At 46.8% G+C, this 18,158-nt stretch overlaps 1 protein-coding gene across 7 annotated transcripts in view; it reads left to right on the top strand.

The window, feature by feature from the left end:
- ZNF385A (zinc finger protein 385A) overlaps nucleotides 1-18,158 on the top strand; it is a 280,797-nt gene that overhangs the window by 117,389 nt on the left and 145,250 nt on the right. For 3 of the 7 annotated variants that reach the window (XM_029595142.1, XM_029595144.1, XM_029595146.1), the window contains 2 exons: nucleotides 8,015-8,107; nucleotides 10,273-10,383. The exons of 1 other annotated variant lie outside the window; for it this stretch is intronic. In XM_029595142.1, the coding sequence (XP_029451002.1) occupies nucleotides 8,015-8,107; nucleotides 10,273-10,383 (204 nt within the window). Of the gene's footprint in view, nucleotides 1-8,014; nucleotides 8,108-9,877; nucleotides 10,067-10,272; nucleotides 10,384-18,158 lie in introns of those variants that run through there. 3 more of the 7 variants (XM_029595145.1, XM_029595148.1, XM_029595149.1) reach the window with 2 other exon arrangements.

Raw genomic sequence — 18,158 nt, forward strand, 5'->3', positions numbered from 1 at the left:
GTGCAACCACGCCACACCTCTCTCTCGTACGGTGGTGAGGCCTGCACAGTGGACATTCAGGACACTAAAGAAAGCACCTGCCAACCCCTACAGACCCAGGCCCGACCTCCTACTAGTGCATTTCGATCTAACACAGTAGCCCAGCTCTGCCAGATGCCTGAGGAGGCTGCCCAGATGAGAGCACAGTTTGGGTCCGTATAGACAGATGATGGAATCATTGTTGACAGTGCGAAAATTAATTCAGCTCTCACAATGGAACTCAATAGGAGAAGAGACCGGACTGAACAGTCCTTCCCAAGGACCACTCAAAATCCAGTCCTGGAGGGCGGGGGGTGGGGTTTATCCCCAAAATCTCCCTTCAGTAAATATTTGTCTTGACGACATATATGAGGAATCTTGGACGGCAGCTTAAAAATAGCTTAGCCAATTTCCAAGTAATTCCCTTCGCATGTCAGTGGGGAGGAAACGGATCATCAGACTTCCTTTCCTGCTCTATACTGTGACAGTAACATTTTAACATAATTGAAAAAGTATTATCTTTGTTATTGATAAAACATTAGTCTCTCTTTCCCCAGTGCTGAAGGCACTGGGTGTTGTGTGAGAGGATATATTATATATGAAGACAAAAATATTTGTTATTCTGGGCGGCCGTAAACTCATTTTTTATTTATTTATTTATTTATTTATTTATTTATTTATTTACTTATTTACTTACTTATTTACCGACAGCCAGCACGATCCCTTAACGTCTGCAGGAGCTAGCTTGGCTACAGATAAATTTGTTTTTTTAAATAACATTTTTAAAAAGCCCTCTAGAACCCTTTAGCCCTTGATATAACCCTGAAAAGCTGATGTTTTCTACATTCTAGTGATTGTTGGCATTTATTTTGCGAGAGATCCAGATTTGCTGCTGGGTAGATTTTGTGTTTCTTGTGCAGTGGGAGAAAGCCCATGTGTCAGATGACGTCAGCGGTCGGGAACTGGCTGGGAAAAACTGTGATGCGCACTATAAAGCGTTGCCAGGCGGTGTCAGTTTGAGAGCTGCAGTGAAGATTTTGGGATGCTCTGGTGGGGAGGTGGTATGAGGAGCAATCCTGAGGTTGGGATGGAAAGTGTTGGACAGAGGGCGTGGGAGTGGGTCGGGCAGGGGGCCAGAGGGACATGTTTGTAGGATGGGGGTTCTGGGATACTTTCTTTGGGTGGAGGCCCTGAGTGTTAGGCGTGCCGGCCACGGCAGTCCCGCGGCACGGCCCCCTCACCTTTCCACAAGGACTCCAGCCTCTGGTTCCTCCTCGCTGGCAGCAGTGGGCCGCCAGCTCCGTCCCCAGTGTTCCCGGTCCTGATGCCACTGCTCGTAGGGCCTCTCTGCCTGGCCCGCGGAGAGACGCCACCACCCGCGCCGTTCCCCTCCCTAGGCGCACACGCATCACTGATCCTTATGTAGGGACCGCGGCAGGAACCTAGCCGCAGCCCCGGATGATGTCAGCCTATTCAAAGTATTTAAGCTCAGGTTCTGCTCCATAGCGTTGCCTTTGCAACAGGTCTCCTCGCTGGTCGAGTACTAGTTGCTACTAAGAGATTCGTCTCTTCCCTGCGTTCCTGTTCCTCTTTGTTCCTGGTTCCTGTCCTGCTTATGCTTTGGATTGACTACACAGACTTTGACTTTGCTTCGCCTGATCATCCTGATCATCTCCAGACCCAGACCTCTGCTTCGCCTGAACCCACTACAGCCTATCTTCAGACCCAGACCTTTACTTCGACCGACTACGCTCTTGACTATCTCCATGATCAGACCTCAGCCTTGCTTGCCACTGCCTCTGGATTGCCGCCAGCCCTGACTCGAGCCTCTTCTGCCTACTCCCTGGACGTGGATTCATCAGGCTTCGGCCTACCTTTGCTCGAGCTCCCTCTGTCTGCCTTCATTCCATTGGCGCCCGAGTTTCCAGGACATTGTCCAGTCCAGAGTAGAACTGTACTATTTCTCGCCTGCTGTCTCTGGGCTGAACCAACTTCTCCTGCAACTATATACAGAGGCCCACCTAAGTCCTGCCAGCCCCGGCATCCAAAGGGTCAACCCGCAGTGAACGAGGGCTGGTATAGGTGAAGCTCCAGCGGCCTCTGCCTATCAGCCCACTCCACCTGCCGATGGTGGGAACAACCTCACCTCGGCCCAAGGATCCACCTCCGACGCAACACTGAGAACAGGATTTCCCTGTGTTAGATAGAAACAGAGACTATAACAGCAGATAAAGACCATACAGCCCAACCAATCGACCATCCACATCTCCTGCTCAGTTTTATATTCCCTTTCTCTCCCTCTGTGCTTGTCCCATGCTTTCTTGAATTCCCGATACTATCCTCATCTCCATCACCTCTACAGACGTTAGCTTGCTGGCCCCGCCAGCATGCAGAATTTTAACACCAGTTGCTAGGGAGTGCTAAGTTTACCCGGGCTTAAAAACCATAAGCACAGTGGTCCTTAGCAAATATTTTCATAATCTGCTTGCATGCCCAGTTTAGCATGGATTTCACCTATGCTAAATCCGTTACTGATCGGGCCACTATCTAGCATTCACACTAAGGGGTCGGTTTTCAAACAGATCTAACTGGCTAAGTAAGGACTTAACCAAAACAATCTGGAGCAAGAATGCTCTGTCGCTGTCAGTACTAAACTTCTAAATTGATAATGTTATATTTAAATTGTTTTAATAAAGTGTTTCCCTACACAATAAATGGTGTTGATTTCATGTGAATATATTAATAATGATGGAGCCAGAGAAAGGTTTCATACATCGTGTAGGTGCCCAGCACCACTGTTCAGTGGTATTATAATCATTAACCTTCCTCCTCCTCCTTGAAGTTCTTTTTTAGGTTTTTTAAGAGTTATGAATTGTGTTGTCCCCAAGAAAACCTGTGGACTCTTCCGTGGCGATACAATATTATTATATGTGTATTCTGCAATGTAGATTCTGTGAGACTCCAAAACGATGTTAATAAAGAGTAAAAAATCAGACTTCCCCGATAATTGTTGGTGTGTTCGTCTTTTCAAGAGTAGTCCCGACATGAACGTTGCACGTTGCATGTTTCAGACGTTGAAGCCTTTCCTCAGGGGCTTTGATGAATACTCAAACCAACCTCACGGAGTCTGCAACTCTTTTATCAGCAATTCTTGCAAGAAGACGTATGTTTTTAATGTGTACTGTATTGCATCGGCCCATAGGGCTTATTCCTAAGGGTTTCCTATCTGTTTAATTGAAATAACAGTTGCCATGTTTTCACACTTTCTATGAATCGATGACACACCCACATGGTTGGAAGTCACTTAGATGATGATGAGCAGCATAGTAACACCCCCAATACACTTGGGTTCGTAACTGTGGAAGCGACTAAGTAGGAGGCGCTTTAAAAAAAATTATGCAAACACCTAAGAATGGAATAAGAATAAAACAGAAGAGAAGATTTTAATTTACTGTCTACTGATTTTACCAAAATAAGTTTTTAAAGGTAACTGTTGCTTGAAACTGTTCGGCTTTAACTCCGTAGTGCAGGGGTGGCTATCTCTGGTCCTCAAAAGCCACAAATAGGCCAGATTTTCAGAATATCCACAGTGAATATGCATGAGATAGATCTGCATCTACTGCTTCCATTGAATGCAAATCTATCTCATACATAGTCACTGTGGATATCCTGGACTGGAGTTGGCCACCGCTGCTGAGTGACTGGGGTATTCTTCTTTTGTTTAATACATTTTCTTTTTATCGTCTGTTTCCAAATCATGCAATCATGAAATGGCGCAAATAGATTTAGTGTTTAATAGCTCAGTAGTGGTTTGTGACATTTGATAAATTGCATTCTGTGGAGGGGCAAATGTGAGTGCTCTGGATTTACAGCTGGAGCCCAGAGTTCGCTGTCTCACAGAGTGGGTCGTGCCGACAGAGATGGCAGAAGAGGAAAGGGCAAAAGCTATTTCTGCAAGGGCCATGTTCCCTTATAAACTGGGGTTCTTCCACCTCCCAGCAGCAGCGGGACACATTATAAGCCAGGAATTCACTCTTATCTTCCCAAGAGACTGGGAGGGAAGCTGATATGTAAGAACAACTTTTCTCTCATGCATTCCTTGGACTGGGTCTGCGTGAAACCTGGTGTTTGGCCGAGTCCTTGAACTGTATCATCTGGTCAGAAGGGCCTTCCGCTGGTTGCAGGCCTGGGACTTCTCAAGCTGCGCAGTGTAAACTCGTACACAAGAGTTTTTGTTATAGGGCTTGAGATTATTAACCCCAAACTTTCCGATCCTAGGGCAAGAGCACCGGTTCTCCGGGGCAGGGGGAGGGTTTTTGGAGGCCACAGAGAAGCAGGAGGGAAGGGGTCCAGCGGCAACGCCTGACAGCTGCAGCTCAGGGATTTTGAGGTAATTGTTAAGCTCTGATTCTCAAGGACCGCACTGACTTTAAGAATATTCCTGATGAATTCAGGTCATGCAGTGGTTCTAACTTAAGTAAGAAAAGGTTTCTTATGATTTTCCCTGAAATCCAAATCTACCTGTGACCTTGAAGTGCTAGAACAAATCATGTAATCTCCTGCAGATGTGGGACTGGCCCACATGTGCCAGTAGGGGGAGCATTGTGTGCCACATAGCAGTATTAGACAGTGCTAAGATTCACCTTCCTTTCACATTGCTGCTGAGATCTGACCCCAGTTTCTGCTGTCTTCTGCAGGGGCTACAGCCAGAACAATTTCTCAACCTCGTCTCATGGTATTTGTCATGAGGAGGGTGTGTGTGTATATATCTTGTGTCTGTATATCTATGTATTTGTGTTTGTACTTAAACATGAATGTCTATTTGTGTATATTTCTGTCTGTGTGACTGTGTGCACATCCATGTGCTGTGTTTATATGTGTGTGTGTGTGTGTCTAAATTGTGTGTACATGTGAGTTTGTGGGTGTTGATATTTGTATCTTTCTGTGTGTATGTGTATATGCATAGATGTGTATGTGTGTGCATTTCTATGTCTTCATGTGTATTTTGTGTGATTATGGTTTTGTATGTGTGTGTATGTGAATGTACTTGTATTTTGATGTGTACGACTTTGTGTGTTTTTGTGTATATATCTGTGTGAATAACCTGTGTGACCTGCACACATGCTATTGGTGCCAGCAGAACTGAATAATTGAATCCTGTACTGGTGCTTCCTAGAATTCTAAGGCTGGAACTACAGTTCCCAGAATTCAGTGGGTGTAAGATTCTGGCTCCTAGACCACTTGGTGTTTTGAAGAGATGTTGTGTGGCAATCTTAAGAGGCTGGTATAGTCTGGAAGTGATTTCCTGCTGGCAGGGACTTCCTGCATGCTCTTTCCTCACCAGAGTCCTTTGTCTGCCCATCACTCTGTTTATGGTGATGTTTGGTTTCATTGCCCTGGCAACCTGGCAGCTCAAACAGGCAGCCTTATTATACTGGATGTCCCAAGATTTCCAAAGTGGGCATTCTCTGTCCTCCTAACATGAATTACCCTGAGAGACGGGGCTGAATTTCAGCAGGCCCTGAGCTCCTGTCCTGCTCTGTTTGATTTAAGAGGGCGTGCACACTGCATTGATAACCCTGAAAAGCGCCAATGCACCAAAGGAATGCACACTTCACCGATAACACTGGAAAGGATTTGATGTACCGAAGGAACGCACGCTGCACCGATAACTCTGAAAAGGATCTGATGTACCAAAGGAACGCACACTGCACCGATAACACTAGAAAGGATTTGATGTACCAAAGGAACGCACGCTGCACAATAACACTGAAAAGGATCTGATGTACCAAAGGAACGCACAGTGCACCAATAACTCTGAAAAGGAGCCGATGTACCAATAAAATGTTTTGTCCTAGTCTGTTCATCATAAAAGATTTTGCAGATGTAAGTGCTCCTCTGACTACAAGCTTAATGTTTTTAGTGTCTGTGTAAGTGTCATCCTTCCTCTCTGTACAGTCTAAATCCTTAGATTTTGTGAGTGGAAGACACCCATGGGAACATCCAAGACTTTTACTATGACTGTGATGTCGCGCTCCACAAACCTTCAGATGTTTTCTTGCTGCTCCTCCTCCTCCTCTCATCACTTCTCTTTCAAACATATTTGCAGCTGGAATTTAAATTTTAATCAGTGCCAGTTATCACAGCAAGACAGGACCACTGGGTCAATTAATTATACAGATAAGCCCTCCTTTGCTGCTAATTTAGCAAGTGATGCATTTCTGGGCTTTGAGAAGCAGGCGACCTCAGAGTTATAAGTAGCTGAGCTGTGAGTGCAGCTTTATCAGCTGGAGGATGGAGGACTCTTTAGAGCAGGGGACTTGTCCCTTTCTGCTTGCCCTAAAGCTTGTGTCTGTTTATTTGGGTGACAAAGCCCCCTTTGCCTTAATGTAATGAAATCCATTACCCTAGCGCAGGGAGTAGAGTGATCCTGTCACACCTGTGATGGGGTGGAGAAGTAATCTTGTCTAGCAGGAGGTGTGCTGTGAAGACGTTTCCAGAGAAATCTTCTCTTGGAGGGCTGAGAGCAACCAGACATGAGTTAAGAATGCCTGAGGAGTTGGGAGGATGTTCAGCGAGTCTGAAACTGCGTGGCTGAAGGGAATAGATACAGGGATACAGAGCCTCTCTCACCTCTGGGATGGGAAGAGTCAGGAGACGGGCACAGAGATATGGACTCTCTCGCGTCATGGTCATTAGTTCATTTCCCTCTGGACTGGCAGCGATGAGCAGCGTGATTACCATTTGAAATCTGCTTGATCTGTGTGAAATGTATTGGGAGATGGAGGTCTCAGTCCACATGGATATGATGAAAAAAAAAAAAAAGCACCAGCATATCTGACACTGATGAGCACGTTGTCTGTTAATCTCTTACTGATAAGTTTGTTTCTATCTTAATTCTTAATTACCTTGTATGGTTTAGGATGCCAAAAAAACCCCCATAAAATTACTTGGTAAGGGAGCCTAAAAAGATTCTGGCGTTTATTAGTGATAATCGGGGCGGTTACCCAATTTCCTGTGGTTGCCATGGTAACTGTCACAGAATCCGGGCCTTGCTGCGGAGTTGTAGGAAAGGGGTGGGGAGTCTGTGGTCACCTGTGCCGTGGCCCATGAGTGGCTTCTCCCATCAGCCACCCCTCTGCCGCCATCATGTCCCTCTGCTGCCCCTGCACAGCGCTCTGCTTCCTAGGAGAGAGGACAGAAGTGGAACGTGTGAGGGAGGAAAGAAGTGATTGAGCTTACGAGAGTGCGAGGAAGGGAGTCTGGGAGCAAGGGAGCGGTGCATGAGAAGTTGAGAGAGACTAAAAGCGAGTGGGAGAGAAAGACAGGGAATGAGAAGGTGAAAGGATAAAAGAGGCACAAAGAAGGTTTTAAAAAAAAAAAAAAGGAAGAGGAAAAACTGAACTGGAGAAAGGAAAGAACTGCACTGGCCCAATTTACAAGATGCTCCTCCATATTCAGATCAGTGTAGTACTTTTGACTCCTGATCTCATATAAGAGCATAGGAATTGCCAGGCTGGGTCAGACAGGTTCCTTTGAGCCCAGCATCCTGTCTCCGACAGTGACTCATCCAGGTCGGGAGTACCTGGCAGGTCTTTCTGCTGGGCTTGGCAGAGTTCTGCTGCCTTCTCCCCCACTTTTCCACTTGGCTGTGAGTATAAGACCAGGTAGGTTTTTGGAAATACACTTTTCCAAGCAAAATAAAAAAAACGTATTTTGTAACGGGGCCAGTACAGTAATGAAACATGAAAAAAACTTAACAATGCACACACACACAAAAAATATTGGAACGTATTTTATTTTTTTAAAGGAACATAAATTGAAAAATTTGTGACGACAAACTGGCCTTGTGCGTTGTAAGCAATATGAGTCTAGTCAAATATAGGCAAATGTGCAGCAGACTTTTCTTAACGCCTGCTGCAGAATCTGTCCCTGAGTTGCTGAAGGAGACTGGGGGTTTTGGTGGTAACCCTCTTCAATTATTCTTTGGCAACAGGAATGGCTGCAAAGGACTGCAGATGGGGCGACGTCAGCCCTGTTCCCTAAGGTGGGAATAGGGAGGAGGCTGGTAACTTCAGGCCAGTCAGTGGTGAGTAACCTAACAGAGTCACTGTGAAAGGAAAGGGTAATGGAGTTGTCTACAATCCAGCAGGCCGCACTAGCTGAAGCAGCATACTTTTACCAGATGAGATCGTCTAATCCCATTGATTTTGACTAGGTAGCTGGATCAGGTCAGGAGAGAGCACTGGGTGTGGTGTGCTTGGGACAGAGCTGGGAAAAATTGCAGGATGTGGGAGTTTTTAGTCTGGCCATTTCAGTGAGTTGGATTATGGCCTGTGGTGGTGAAGAACATTTCATTTCTGGCCAGGAGTGATGTCATCAGACCTCCACTTCTCAGATCTCCCCTAAGGCTCATTTTACCCCTCTAAATTTACACGGCAGGGTCCTTAATGTGGCCCTTGGGCCAAAAGGGTTGCCTGTCCCTGGTGTAGGACAGTGTGGATCAGACACATTGACTGGCACAGCAGCCTCATTAACAAGCGGAGCAGCGGGGGGGGGGGGGTCCTAGGGTGCTAAACTCTTACAAAGTGGTTGAGTGTTAGACAGCAGAGGATGGTGATGATAGAGTTCATTCCAAAGAAAAAGTCACCAGTGGAGTGTCCCAGGGCCAGTTCTATTCAATATCTCCATAAGCAATATCGCTAACGGACTGAAAGGGAAGGTTTGGTTTTTTGGGGGGTTTTTTTCACGGAATTATCAGTAAGCTCTGCAAGAGTGGCGACAGTTCAGGAGAAGTGGGAAAACAAGATGGAATTTAGGAAAGTTTGAGACTTGGTCAAGAATGTGATACAGAAGATTTAATGTTAAAAAAAAAACAAAAACACAAAAACCCCCCCCCAGAGTTCTGCATTGGGGGTTCAGAAGCAGAACTGTGGGGAGGGGTGAAAATGATTGAGCAAGAAATTGAGATGCATCAAAAAGTAAAGCGACCCTGGGATGAATAGGATGCAGTGATCTCAAGGTAGCCAAAAAGCAAGACAAGGCGATGGCCAGAGCCAGAGGGATACTGGGGTGTATGAGATGAAAAAAGGAGTCAACAATGTCTCTGTACAGGTCCCTGGTGAGACATCACTTGATGCTGTGTTCAGTTCTGGCGCTGGACCTCCAAAAAGGGCAGAGCCGGTCCAGAGAAGTGCAACCAAAAGCCCTTCCAACCGAGACTCAAGACTTCAGGGGAAAGTTTTCAGAGCTGTAGAGTGGCAAAGTTCACAGGCGCTTTGTCCTGACTCTTTCTGCAAATGGGGTTAGGCAGAGGACAGGGCGTGCTTACACTGGAGAATTCAGTGCACGAGAAGCGTTTTCTTACGCCTCGGTTACCTTCAGGATGGCTCTATCGAGCCCCTTGGTGCAGGGCAGTTTTTAGACAAGGGACCTCACTGCCTAACTCCATGGCCCAGAATACTCTAGGGAGGGGGAAGGTACGACAGGGAAATTTACAAACCTCCGAGAGAGAAATAACACACAGGAGGAGGTCCTAGAACAAGGGGGTCAAGATATGAGGCTGGACAGGAGTAAAATGAGGGAATATTTCTTCCAAAGGGGTGTGGGGTTCATGCATGGAACAGCTGGGGTGAGAGAGGCAAGAAATAAAAATCGGAGTTCAACTGGGCATAGGGAGTTTTATTGAGAGGACTCTGTGTGCTGCTATTGGGAGCATCTGTAATCTTTACTTACCATTTGCCATGGGAAGAGGTTATTCCAAGGCCTTCACTGACGCATTGCTCATGCTAATGAAGCTCTGTGCTGGATACCAGCGCTCTATAATTTGACCCATTGAATACTTAGGACTGCAGTTGCCGTGTGTAGTGTGTGTGCTCTCTACAGAGACGTTTTTGTGTTTCCTGTGGTGTCTGTGAAGTTGGCATGCATTAGCACTCTTAAGGAGGCTTCCTCTTAGTGTGCTCGCTGGCATTTGGGATGTGCTGATAAGATGCTCTGTCAGCAAGCTTAGTGTGCAAATGGCATTGGTCTCTGGGTTTTCTTTCATGTAAGCCTTGTCTATCTCTAGCAGGTCTCTAGTGACTCCATCAAATACCTTTGCAGCTTGGAGCTCTCCAAACTTCCTGCTAATATTCTCTCTCTCACTCTCTTTCTCTCTCTTCTGCCGCAGATGTTCTCGCTGCCTGCTTTCTCTCTCTCTCTCTCTCCCTCCAGATGTTCCCATGACTCTCAGCTTCTTCTCTGCCCTTACAGATGGATCCGGTACAGAAGGCAGTGATCAATCACACCTTTGGCGTTCCACTAATTAAGACTAAAAGACCTGTCATATCCTGCAACGTCTGCCAGATCCGCTTCAACTCTGAGGTCAGTGCATCGTCCTGTTCTCCTGCACGCCGCGTGCTTCCAGCTCTGCAGGTGGGAGTAGGGTGCAGTGAGTCCCATCTCCCTTATACATACAACGGAGCATTCTTCAATCCTGTTTCCTCTTAACTTCCATACCAGTGCATGCTGGCACTTTTAATTGTGTGTTTTGCCTGGTTGAGCAGAGGGCTTCAGTGCATTAGGGAGGGAGATAAATATCTAGGGCTGGGTGAGATCCTCCCTGCTTCCCCAGCTGAATGTCCCAGTGACTTTTTTAACCCCGTGCAGTGTTGGTAGACCTGGAAGTGTCACCCGAGACGGTTATCCTTTCCTTGGCAGTGTTGCTGGTGGGCTGAAGATCCTGGGCATGGAACATAAGGTTCCCATTCCTCTGAGCTGTTCTGAATAGCGTGGCTGCAGGAAGAGCACTCCTCCTAGCCACAGCAAAACGTTAACAACAACAACAAATTCTTTTCAGAAAAACAACCACCACTCAAATGGACAGCTCGAGGCTGGTCCAGCTCTGGGTCTTGTGTTGGTTATTGGTGAAGTCAGTATTTGTAGCCTTTGCATAATCCTTTCAAGTTGCACGCAAAGAAACTGAGCTTTGAATGTTTTCCCTCACTGAATGCATGTGTGTATTTTTGCACACAAAATTTAACTGCACAAAAAGGGGGCATCAGTGGAGTCTTTCCTAGGCACGACTTAACTTTACCCAGTAAATGCGCATACTCACACTTATTAGCTAAAGTCCTAACTTTATCTGGGTAAATTTACACATGTAACTTAATCTGAGTGTATTCGGTGGGAGACACACAAGTCCTGCTGAACATCCGGGACAAGTTGCGCACATAACTTTCCCAATATATACATTTGCCACTTGTCGCATGACTGAATATTGACCTATTTGTTTTGTTTTGGGGGGGGGGGGGGAGGGTTTGACCCTGCAGTTTCCTCCTGCACCCTTGGGTCTCCAGTTTAGTCAGAAACAGGGCTGTTGCAAGAATTAGCCTGCATGTGCAGCTACTCAGTGATTTCCCCCCCTAGGTGATGTGGCTTCCCCTGCCCCTCCCCCACCAAACATATCCGGTTCAGTCGTCACAGGGACAGTCCTGGGTTGTGGTCCATGCACCGGGGCTCCTTCTGGAACCCCTGCAGTCATGGACCCTGATTTCGGCGACTGGGTGCCACCCTTGAACGATGAGCAGAAGACCTGATTCAGAGATTGAACTGGGGGGGCCTTTCGCCTGGCGGTGCATAGCACTGACATTAATCCTCGGACCCGTCCTGTTAATCTTAGGTGGTTTGTTTGGTTTTTTTTACAGTATTTTTAAGTAAAGGACATGTCAGGAGCTGGCTGGTGGATAGAGTGAGTGTCACATGGTGTTAGATGGAGAATGCTGGTGAGGTCCGAATTCCTGGCATGGTGATGTTCGAGGATCCTTGGTCTTATTGCCTTAGACCAGGGGGGATTCCTCTTGGAGTTTGCTGAGTGAGACTAGAGGGGTGGGGTAGGGGGAGGGAGGCTTGTCTGGCCCTTAAATGCTTTCAGATGCTGGTAAAGGGAGGGTGCAGGGTTCCCAGGGGGTGTGCTAGACAGTGCCAATAATATTTTTACATTTCTTGGAAGCTGACAATCCTGCTGCACCCCCGAGAGCCCTGCTCCCTGGCTTCCCCTTCCCCTCCATCTCATTCGCTCCCTCCCTTCACGTTCAGTGCTTCTTTTCTCTTCCCACTTACTCACTCCCCTCTCACTTCCTCCCCTTTCCTCTTTTCCCTTCACTTCACTCACCCTTTTCCCTTCCTGCACTTCCCTCACTCACCTCCTCCCCTTCCTTTCCTTTCTCTCTCATTCCCATTCACTCCCCTTTAGCTTCCCTCTTGCCACTTCCCCTCCATTCTCACTCATCCCCTCCCCCCACCTCTCTCACCTCTCTCATTCACGCCGCACCTTTCACTTCATTTCCTTCCCCATTCACTCCCTCCCCCTCCTTTCTCTTCAACCCTTTCTCCTCCCCTTCTCTCTACGTCTCTCTCCTCTCTCACCCCTCAACTCCCTCCCCTTCCATCCTTTCCCTTACTCGCTTCCTTCAGAAGCTCAGCTTGACCTCTTTTGCTACTGGCAAGGCCTGACCTCCCCACCAGCAGCTTTTGGCTGCAGCTTATTTTTTAGGCATGGCTCTCAGCGGGCTGGATTCAGCCGTGCCAAGAAAAGCCTGGTGTGCTGGAAGAGCTAGCATGGCAGGCCGTAATTTGGCGACCCCCGCCTTAGACCAAAAGATGCACTAGTCAAACAGATAATCGACTGCCACGGCATCTGTGGAGAATTGGGCCTCTCTCTGAGCAAGGAGGACTCCAGCAGAATTCAGAGAATGAAGCTCAGTGTGCAGAATGCAAAGGGTTGTCACTTGGCCTGGGTGAAGGGTGGAGTTTGCAGTTTTCCCAGGAAGGGGTACGTGGTTATTCCTTCTTTACAGGAGGCACATTTGGTGTCCATGCGACAGAGGGAGATTTAGATTCATTGGGTTGCCCAAGATGGCTTTGTTTTAACAGTATTTTATTTGTTTATAATTGATCTATGTTTACGAATGTGGTTCCTCGCTCCAGAATTTTTGTTAATATTGAGGGAATGATGCAATAAGTCGCTTGTTGAAAACAGCTGCTCCTAACGAGCGCCCGTTTTCCTAATGCATGCGCAGCCGAATCCCCTGGGCACCCGACGCAGTGTTTGAATGAGGAGTTTAAATGAGGGGGCTACGTAAAAAAAAAAAAAAAAAAAAAAGGGGGTGCTCAAATGCATCGAGCGCCCACAATTGCAATGGGCATCTGTTTTTATCCCGCTTCTTCCGGCTGATTTCGTTTTTGGTTTGCTGAGGTTGCTGAAATGTCTTATATTTAAGTGCTCCTTGCTATGGGCGCCTAAATTGCATGGCCATAAGAAAATTGTGTTTTGTTCTGGGTTTTTTTTAATCCAGCATTAATTTTTCAACACCACAAGCAGTAGATTTACGTGTCACAGTGATACTAAGTAGGAGGAACCACAGAGGACCGTATTTTTAAATTTCTCATGAGCCCTTGACTCGCAGATGGACTTTACGCCAACTCTGGGGCTGGAGTTTAAATTTTCCATGTTAAAAAGTGTGTGTTGGGCGCCCAGCGATTTCCTGCATCGGGGGATAATAGCTCATAGCCTCATCTGCATGGAATTTACATGGGATGGGCGCTGTCGGCTACGCATTTGTTTGGGCGTGTGTTTTGGACGCGCTGATCTCCTCACTGCATTGGATGCTAGTGTAGCATGCCCAAAGCCGTGTCCATGTGCTAGGCTGGGTGCACTTTAGTGCATCGGCCCCGAAATGTGTAAAATAAATCCTGACAGGTATTAAATCTTTTGCTGCACCTATTCAAGAAACCAAGTGCATCCAATCTAAACAACAATGCTAGCAATTTTTTTTTTATAATGGCTAACATACTTTGGAGTTAAATTTCTTAATCGCTACTTTTTTTTCCCCATCTGAGTTGTTTTATTTCTGAGGAGTAATTGAAGTATGTATATATATAGATTCTGAAATTCCTCATAGCAAGGAAACGCCCATAGCAAGGAGCGCTTAATATAAAACATTTCAGCAACCTCAGCAAAACAACAAAGAAATCAGTCTGAAGAAGAGGGATAAAAACAGACGCTCGTATGGACTGCCTGTTGCAATCTGAGCGCTACGGACGCCCTTTTTTTTTTTTACGCAGCCCCTCATTTATAAACTCATTCAAATTTTGCTGCTGTCACGAGAATGAATCGTGCAAAATCAGGAGCGCTGCCGTGCCGATCATCATCATAACCCTTATGCCAGTGGTATTCAGTTCTGGTCCTCACGGGCCACAAGTGGGTCAGGTTTTCAGGATGTCCTTGTTCAATATTTATGAAAAAGATCTGCCTACAATTGAGGTATGGTGCATGCAACTCTCTCTCTCTCTCTCATGCATATTCATTAAGGAGAGTCTGAAAACCTGACCTGCTTGTGGCCCTGGAGGACAGTCAGTGAATACCACCGCCCTGTGTAGCCTTCACACTGATACACCTAAAGCATGAATACAGTGTAGACAGGTGAAGTCTATACTGAAGTCTGTTTGGGGGTCTGTAAGGGCCAGAGTAGAATGAGCCCTGCTTTGAGGAAGCTAGGTTATATTACTCGACAACAGAGAGATGATGAAGGGCCCTGGAGTTAAGTCTGTTGCAAGAGTAATCAGACACAGGCAGAAAGAGCATCTAGGGAATGGCCCGTCATGAAAGCTTCCTTTTTATTGTTGAGAAAGTGGCCTCCGCAGGCCAAATTAACATCCAAAATTGAACCGGCTGGCAAGAGTCTCTTCCTGTTTAGCGGGCCCATAGGAACCTCTCGAGGCCTCTGCTCATATTTATGCCAGTTCTGTTCCCTCTCTCTCTCTAGCATCAGGGCTCTCTCTAGCACTGCCCAGCAGTGGAACCCACAATTCACCTTAATGCGCCTTCTGAGGGCTTTCAAAGCTGTGACGGAGGGTTTGTGTCAGAGACTAAAATACACTTAGATGGGTTCTTGGGGGCTGCAGATGCCAAGAGGGACTATCACAAAATGAAGAGAATGAATGAAGAGGGCAGCCAGCTGACCCAGGTCAGCCTTTGACAAGTAGAGATCCAGTCTTGGGTGGTTGTTTTTTTTTTTCTCCCGTTTGCATCTCTGAACTTATAGTTCAAATTTCTCTAGGAAAAATAGGGCACGTCCACAGATGCAATAGGCAAAACTCGAACCAGATCCTTCTGTCAAAGTTGATTTGGGTCGGATGCCAAGCCTAAGAATGCAGAAACTGAAAATGTCAGAAGAGACTCCAGCAAAGCTGGGGTCAGGGGCTACTAGAGGTAGGCCCTGATAAGCCCTTTTTCCTGTTTTCTCACATTTCCCTGACCCAATAGCCAAGCACTGCACTGCCCTCCCGTGGTGAGAAAAACAGGATGCGGCTTCTTCAAGAGCTACTTGCAGTGCTGCTTTGTGGCCAGCAGGAGGCAGCCCCATCCTGAAACCCCCACGTGCAGAAAGCAAAGGCTCTCGGGCGTGCCTGCTGTTAACTGTCTGGTGCTTGAGCCACCATTTTGTCACTGGTGTGTGTGACAGTGCGTCTCTGATAGCGGGAGCCAGGTGGGGATAGTGGAGAGGAAGGCACAGATATAGAAGTCCCTGCTGTGATGATATTGCGCCTTTTATTTTCCTCCTGATGCTTGATTTGAGAGAGACAGAGAATAAAAAGCCAGCTCTTAAAATTCAGGCTGCCAAAGCGTCAGATGGCTGCACGTCTGTCAGATTAATCATGGTGGGTGTGGGGGGAGAAGGGGATGGGAGGGAGGAAGGGATCTGTTTCACTTACAGAAACTCCCTTGGCTGCCACGCATGAGGCAATGTGATTATGCTGGATATTGTTAGGAAATGCCTCCCTCCCTCTCAAGTTCAGAAAATTGAGTCCACCTGACAGTATGTACTTGTGCTGCGAATGTAACAGTTAAAGGAGGGTAATTTTCAAACAGGCCAGATTTTCAGAGTGGGCTTATGTGTATTAGTCGGCTTTGAAAAAAATTTGCAGACTGTCCCGCCATACACGCGGACATGCGGGCACAAAGTTGAACCTGCTCCCGAGCGGGCGCAGATTTGTGTGTGCACGTTCAAAAGATGGAAAGCATGTGCATATCTTAAATTCCCACTCCTCAGCTCCTCTCCCTGGAACACCTCTTGTGGCTGCGCACAAACGTTTGCGCTACATCAGGTGGATTTTCAGAAAGGTATGCATTGAGAGCCGCTGAGCAGCAAACCTGGAACCTGCTGATTTTAGCCACTGGTCTGCAGGGGAATTTTCAGCCCAAAATTACTGGCTAGGTTTTCAGTGGGTTGAAATTTTTATAAGCAAATGTTTAACCAGGTGCCGCTTAGTTAGCCAGATAAACGTTTTGAAAAACCCACCCCAAGTGGTTGGAAACATTAAAAGAATGGAAGAAAAGTGTGAAATAGTTTCCTGGATTCTGGATTCTGGTGCTAGTCGGTTTCTGGATTCTGAATTCTGGTGCTAGTCTGTTTCATCTCTGTTCTCACAGATGACAGGCCACTGCATATTTTGGTGCGGTCTCTTTCTCGCGGTCTCACAGGCCGATGCAATATCATGCGCGTAAAAAATGTGCGTGCAAAGTGGACACGCGTTTTTGAACGCACGCACATCCACCTCTCCTGGGTACTCTATACAATAGGCAAATGAGCTGCCGCACTAAAAGACATGCAGTGGAAAATTTGAGCATCCCTAGCGTTCTGCATCAGGCGCCCAGGAGAAGTGGCTGTGTACCCAAAACAGCCTAGCCAGAGCTCCTTGCCACTCCTCCCTGGCAGGGCTGTTCTCAATTGGTCCTTTTCACTGACAAGTGTCAGGACAGCCTTTCGAAAGGGGATTGGTCCTTTCACTGACATGTGACAGTGAATGGACCAATTGGCAGTAAGTGAAGCAGTGAATAAATTAATAAGAAGTGCCCTGTGTGTGCAGGTTACCAAAACGGATGCTCAATTTATGAGCGTCCGCTTAATCCTACAGCAGCCTATTTACTGGCACAATATGCACGCACAATATACACGGCCCTGAGCGTGCATATTGAGGGTGTATATTGTGTGCCCTGAATTTTTATTTTTTTTTTTACCACAAGACTTTTTTGTGCACAGTGCTGCTTTCTGTAGTTCTTCCTATTTAGTATCCTGATGATACTCAGGAGGAGGAACCATAGAAAAGAAGTATATTTTTGTTTTTAAGTTGAGCCCTTGATGCGTTGGAAGACTTTATTCCTGCTCCAGGCAGTTGTAAAATTTGACAGGTTAAAAAGTGTGCCGCGGGCGTATGGGGATTTTTTTTGCATCACAGGGTAATAGGTAATAGCCTCATTTACATGGAATTTACATGTGATGAACGCTATTAGCATAGCTATGCGTGAGTCTGGACGCATGTTTTGGACACGTTGATCTCCTTATTGCATCAGGGGTTATGGACGCGCGTCCAAGCGCTCGTTAACCTGTGCGCTGGGCTCAATTCATGATACTGCATCGGCCTGTTTGTGTTTTGCTTTCTTTTCCAAAAAAAAACCAAATGCGAATGAATTAGAAAAAAACATCCATCAGAACAAGAAACAAAGGAGAGACCCCCTCAGGAGAAGCGATGGAGGCGAGTTTGAGGGTTTGAAGCAGCCGGCCTGCAGAGCTGCTGGAGGTTATGTGGCAGCAGGAGCAGCTATGATGGGCAATCAATAAACAATTTCTGAAGGACTTCCGGCTACTCTCTTTTTTGTTCCTCACGGCTTTTCTAGACCGCCTTCCTCTTTGTTTTTTGGGCCCATCAGGAGAAAAAGGGCAGCTCTCCAGGACTGTGGCTTCCTGGCCCCAGTTTTGTCCCAAGTTTTCTGATTTGGTTAGCATGGAGTCAGACCAGCAGGTTCTGGAGGGGAGCACAGCAGTGGTAGAGCCAAGTAAAGATAAGTGTGTGGCACTAATGAATCCCCACAGTTGGATTTTATAATCCTCTGCTTTCCTGCACACTTCCCACTGGGTAATCGTGTTGCCTGTGCACACAGATGTTTAAACAGTTAGATTGGTTTAGTAAGCAGTGTCTGTTCCCCGCAGGCTCACCTTGGGCTGAGGACGAAGGCACTGCCCTCCTGAAACACTCAGCCTTCACGTCCAGGAGTCGGACTGAGAAGAGGAAATAGCACTTGGGGGGGGGCCTAGATG

Source organism: Rhinatrema bivittatum, chromosome 3 (genome assembly GCF_901001135.1).
Source record: "Rhinatrema bivittatum chromosome 3, aRhiBiv1.1, whole genome shotgun sequence".
In the NCBI taxonomy this organism is placed as follows: domain Eukaryota; kingdom Metazoa; phylum Chordata; class Amphibia; order Gymnophiona; family Rhinatrematidae; genus Rhinatrema; species Rhinatrema bivittatum.